Raw genomic sequence first — 6,024 nt, forward strand, 5'->3', positions numbered from 1 at the left:
ACTTTACGAGGCTGAGGTGGGTGGACCACTTGAGGTCTGGAGTTCAAGACCAACCTGGCCAACATGGTGAAACCCCGTCTCTACTAAAAATATTAAAAAAAAAAAAAAAAAGTAATCAGGTGTGGAGATCCCAGCTACTCAGGAGGCTGAGGCAGAAGAATCGCTTGAACCCGGGAGGCAGAGGTGGCAGTCAGCCGAGATCACGCCACTGCACTCCAGCCTGGGCAAGAAGCATGAAACTTTGTGTCAAAAAAAAAACCGGATCATCCCAATAGATGCAAAAAATCATTTGAAAAAGTTCAATACCACTTGATGAAACACTCAATAAATAATGAACAGAAGGGAACTTCTTCAAACTGAATTAAGGCATTTATTAAAAACCTGCAGCCACTTGATAAGGAGACTAAATGCTTTCTCCATCAGATTAGAGAAAAATATTGTCATATGACAGGGCTGTCCTTAAGTCAAAATGAACCATCCAAATAATACTCAGAAATAACAACAAAGAGTAAAAGGCAAAAAATGAGAATGAGTCACATGAGACAATACTCTATGGTAAACTTTACATACTTATAAATTGATACCAAGTCCTTATTAGCAAAGAAAATGGAGTAAACATTGAATCATGCCAAAAAGAGTAGTTTTCCCCATAAGAAAGGAAAGTGGGATACATATGATGGGTGAGGAATATGCAGAACCTGCCACATAACACCAGTAAGAAATCTCTATTAATACAGACTCATGGGCCAGGCGTGGTGGCTCACTCCTGTAATCCTAGCACTTTGGGAGGCCAAGGCAGAGTGGATCACAAGGTCAGGAAATCAAGACCATCCTGGCCAATACAATGAAACCCCGTCTCTACTAAAATACAAAAAATTAGCCAGGCATGTCGGCGTGCGCCTGTAGTCCCAGCTACTCGGGAGTCTGAGGCATGTGAATTACTTGAACCCGGGAGGTGGAGGTTGCAGTGAGCCAAGATTACGCCAGTACACTTCAGCCTGGCAACAGAGCAAGACTCCGTCTCAAAAACAAAAGAAAACAAACAAAAAAAAGACTCATTTTGTAGTGGCTCATTAATCACAGAACAATTAAACACTACATAAAAATTAAATCTGCTTACATATTAGAAATAAATTTCAATTCACCCACAGATCCAACACTCTTTAAAATGGATAGAAAAAAAATGAAAACTAAAATGGATAGAAATTTTATTAATTGACTTAAGATAAAAACACTTCCTATTAAACCTCAGGTACCACTGCTTAAAGAGTATCTTGGAATTCTCAGGTTTCCTTGCAAAAGTGGAAACCCATAATCCAAAGAATGAGCCACAGGGGCCAGGCACAGTGTCTCATGCCTATAATCTCAGCACTTTGGGAGGCCGAAGAGGGTGGATTACTTGAGGTCAGGAGTTCAAGACCAGCCTGGCCAGCGTGGAAAAACCCTGTTTCTACAAAAATACCAAAAAATTAGCTGGGCATGATGGCGTACGCCTGTAATCCCAATTCGGAGACTGAAGCAGGAAAATCGCTTGAACCCAGAAGTCAGAGGCTACAGTGAGCCAAGATCGCGCCTCTGCACTCTAGCCTGGGCAACAGAGCAAGACTGTCTCTTGGGGTGGGGGTTGGGGGGAAGGCTGGGCGCTGTGGTTCACACCTGTAATCTCAACACTTTGCGAGGCCGAGGATGGCAGATCACGAGGTCAGGAGTCCGAGACCAGCCTGAACAACATGGCGAAACCCCATCTCTACTAAAAATACAAAAAAATTAGCCAGGTGTGGTGGCATGCACTTGTAATCCCAACTACTCAGAGGCTGACGCAGAACTGCTTGAACCCAGGAGGCAGAGGTTGCAGTGAGCCAAGATTGTGCCACTGCACTCCAGCCTGGGCAACAAAGCAAGACTCCATCTCGAAAAATAAAAAATAAAAGAAAAAAGAATAAAAAAATAAAAGAATGCCGGGCGTGGTGGCTCAAGCCTGTAATCCCAGCACTTTGGGAGGCCGAGACGGGCGGATCATGAGGTCAGGAGATCGAGACCATCCTGGCTAACACGGTGAAACCCCGTCTCTACTAAAAAATACAAAAAACTAGCCGGGCGAGGTGGCAGGCACCTGTAGTCCCAGCTACTCCGGAGGCTGAGGCAGGAGAATGGCGTAAACCCGGGAGGCGGAGCTTGCAGTGAGCTGAGATCTGACCACTGCACTCCAGCCCAGGCGACAGAGCGAGACTCTGTCTCAAAAAAAAAATAAATAAATAAAAGAAAAAAGAGCCACTGATAAATGCTATAAAACTTTGTATAATAACTCATTCATGATTAAGTTTTTGAGCATTATATAATTATTAATTTGCATCAGGCTTTCAAAACTACTTACATTTACAGGATTTCTTTCAAGTGGGTGTTCTCACGATTTTTTAGACAGGGTCTTGCTGTCGTCCAGGCTGGAGTCCAGTGGCGCAATCTCCACTCATTGCAACCTCGACCTTCCAAGCTCAAGCAATCCTCCCACCTCAGCTTCCTGAGTAGCTGGGACTACAGACGAACACCATCATCCCTGGCTAACTTTTGTATTTTTTGTATACATGAGGTTTCTCCATGTTGCCAGGCTGGTCTCGAACACCTGGTCTCAAGCAGTCCACCCACCCTAACCTCCCAAAGTGGTGGGATTACAGGCGAGAGCCACTGTGCACAGCCCATGTGAATTTTAATAATTGTTAAAATTGAAGTTTCCTGTATTTTCCAAACTACTAACATTTCCATCCAGTGTGTATTCTTCGATTCATATCATCCATCTCCACTGTGCACTGACATGTGTCTTTGAATGGAGATGATAGCAATGAGAGTTTCCCCATATTCTGTACATTTCTACAATTTTTCTCCAGTATTAGTCCTTTTATGGCTCTGAATAGAACTGGGATATCTGAGGTCTTTGGATTTTTTTCCAGTTAGTCTTTTCATATCTTTGGAAACTGCATGCATTCCCATATTCCTTACATTCATAGGCTTTATCTCCTGTATAAATGAGAACTATTTTTTTTTTTTCTTTTGAGACAGTCTCACTCTGTCATCCATGCTGGAGTGCAGTGGCACATCTCAGCTCACTGCAGCCTCAACCTCCCAGGCTGAAGTGATCCTCCCGCCTCAGCTTTCTGAGCAGCTGGAACTACAGGTATGCACCACCCCACCCAGTTAATTTTTTTTTTCTTTGGAGATATGGGGCCTTTTTTTTTTTTTGAGACGGAGTCTCACTCTGTCACCCAGGCTGGAGTGCAGTGGCGTGATCTCAGCTCACTGCAAGCTCCGCCTCCCGGGTTTACGCCTTTCTCCTGCCTCAGCCTCCCAGGGCCTTCTTTTTGTTTTGAGACAAAGTCTCACTCTGTCGCCAGGCTAGAGTGCAGTGGTGCGATCTCGGCTCACTGCAACTCCAAGTCCCTGGTTCAAGAAATTCTCCCGTCTCAGCCTCCCGAGTAGCTTGGATGACAGGCACACACCACCACACCTGGCTAATTTTTGTATTTTTAGTAGAGATGGGGTTTCACCATGTTGGCCAGGATAGTCTCGATCTCCAGACCTTGTGATCTGCCCACTTTGGCTTCCCAAGGTGCTGGGATTACAGGCGTGAGCCACCACACAATATGGGGCCTTCTTTTCTTTTTTTTTTTTTTTTTTGAGATGGAGTCTTGCTTTTGTCGCCCAGGCTGGAGTGCAATGGCGTGATCTCGGCTCACTCAACCTCCCGGGTTGCCTCCTGGGTTCAAGCGATTCTCCTGCCTCAGCCTCCCGAGTAGCTGGGATTACAGGTGCCTGCCACCATGCCCAGCTAATTTTTTTGTATTTTTAGTAGAGATGGGGTTTCACCACGTTGGCCAGGCTGGTCTCGAACTCTGGACCTCAGGTGATCCACCCGCCTCGGCCTCCCAAAGTGCTGGGATTACAGGCATGAGCCACCGCACCCGGCCGATGTGGGGCCTTCTTATGTTGCCCAGGCTGGTCTCAAACTCCTGGGCTCAGGTGATCCCCATGCCTCCTGCCAAAGCAGCGGCTGCGCCCAGCCAAATGAGTTCTTTCATGAAGCCTAAGGTAATATGAAAAAGTAAAGACTTTACCACACTGTTTACAGTCAAAGGGTTTTTCTCCAGTGTGAATCATTTCATGTCTTCGTAGGGAACTGCACCACCCAAAGGCTTTACCACACCTTTTACATTCATATGGCTTTTCTCCGCTATGAGTTTTTTTATGTCTTCGAAAACAACTGGGATAATTGAAGGTTTTACCACATTTATTACATTCATAAGGTCTTTCTCCAGTGTGCGCCCTTTCATGTTCTCGAAGGGATGAGGGGCATCTAAAGACTTTGGCACATTTCTGACATTTGTAGAGTTTCACTCCACTATGGGTTCTTTTATGTCTGTGAAGGGAACTGGAGCAATTAAATTTTTTCCCACATTCCTGACATTGGTGGGATTTCTCCAGCGTGTGAGATCTGATTTCATGTGTCCGAAGGTAACCTGCGGAAATGAAGGCTTTACCACATTGTTTACATTTGTAAGGTTTTTCTCCAGTGTGAGTTCTAACGTGAATTTGAAATAAACTGGGATAATCGATAGGTTTTCCACAGTATTTACATTCATAGCGTTTTGCTCCAGTATGCATTTTTCCATGTTTTCGAAAGAAACTGGAAACGGTGAAGGTTCTCACTATTTCCCTACATTTATAGGACCTCTTTCCAGTGTGAGTTCTTTGATGGATTTGAAATAAATCAGGAGAATTAAAGGCTTTCCCGCACACCCTGCATTCATAAGGTCTCTTTCGAGTTGGTGTTACTGTGCGCTGTGCACCACTACTGGGAGAGATGGAGGCTTTCCCATGTTGTTTCTGTTTACGGGGCTTCTCTCCCCATTCCCCACCACACTCGGACCTTTCGTGTCCAGCATGAGCTCTCATGTGCCTGTCCAGGAATGAATGACGGAGGAAGACTTTCCCACACACGCTGCATTTGCATGGTTTCACTCCAGTATGACTTTTCTTGTTCAGGTGACAATCAGGAATCTGGCTGAAGGTTTCTCTGTGTTCACTCCCTTCTTTCTGTCCACAGAGTCTCTCCACCAGACTTCTATGAAAAATGACAAGCACATGGTTTATTAATGCTTTTCTATTAATTGACATGTCTTAAGACTTATGCTGCTACCAAAATCAGGAAAAGTGTAGCTTTTCTGCCAGGTCAGAATTATTTAGAAAGGAAGTGTACTGATGATTCTGCTACCCAGCTCCCCATAGCTATTATCCAAACAGTGACATCCATGTCACAGATTCTTAGTACCCTGTCCAGACACTCAACATCTATATTACATTGAAGGATAGATTTTTGGTGGCTATCTTCTAATAATCAGTTAAAAATCTAACATTGTACTTATTTGTCTTGTATTTTTTTAATTTTCCTGACATGCTAAGATTCCCTCAAGAGAATCTTTATTACATTCTTCCTCTTGTGAGTGCAGATTACCTTAGCTTAATCCCCAGATTTTGGTACAGATTCTCAGTGTCCTGGTCTTTCCATTGGATTCCTAAAATGTAGACCCAGAGAAATCATTATGAATTACTTAAAATTACAGAAAAATCACTAGGTTCTAAGTTCATTAAACACTGCCACAATACCTGATTTTTTTTTTTTTGAAACAAAGTCTCACTCTGCCATGCAGGCTGGAGTGCAGTGACACAATCTTTGCTCACTGCAGCCTCCACCTCCTGAGTTCTAGTGACTCTCCTTCCTCAGCCTCCCGAGTAGCTGGGATTACAGGTATGCACTGCCACACCCAGCTAATTTTGTATTTTTAGTAGAGACGAGGTTTCGCCACGTTGACCAGGCTGGTCCTAAACTCCTGACCTCAGGTGATCCACCTGTCTCAGCCTCCCAAAGTGCTGGGATTATAGGCATGAGCCACCACAATTGCCCACCCACCACCACTGTTTTTTTTTTTTTTTTTTTTTAAGAGACAGAGTTTCACACTTTTTCCCCAAAGGGAA

General features: G+C 44.3%; 1 protein-coding gene across 1 annotated transcript; it reads right to left on the bottom strand.

Annotated features, from left to right (window-relative positions):
- Nucleotides 1–3,757: 3,757 nt before the first annotated feature.
- Nucleotides 3,758–5,586, bottom strand: ZNF101 (zinc finger protein 101). The gene is made up of 2 exons (XM_017852747.1): nucleotides 5,504–5,586; nucleotides 3,758–5,113 (listed from the first exon to the last, which is right to left on the bottom strand). The coding sequence occupies exon 2, from the start codon at nucleotides 4,942–4,944 to the stop codon at nucleotides 3,994–3,996; it is 951 nt and encodes a 316-aa protein (XP_017708236.1). The 5' UTR covers nucleotides 4,945–5,113; nucleotides 5,504–5,586; the 3' UTR covers nucleotides 3,758–3,993.
- Nucleotides 5,587–6,024: the final 438 nt, after the last annotated feature.

Source organism: Rhinopithecus bieti, unplaced genomic scaffold, assembly GCF_001698545.2.
Source record: "Rhinopithecus bieti isolate Rb0 unplaced genomic scaffold, ASM169854v2 scaffold_34968, whole genome shotgun sequence".
Lineage (NCBI taxonomy): Eukaryota > Metazoa > Chordata > Mammalia > Primates > Cercopithecidae > Rhinopithecus > Rhinopithecus bieti.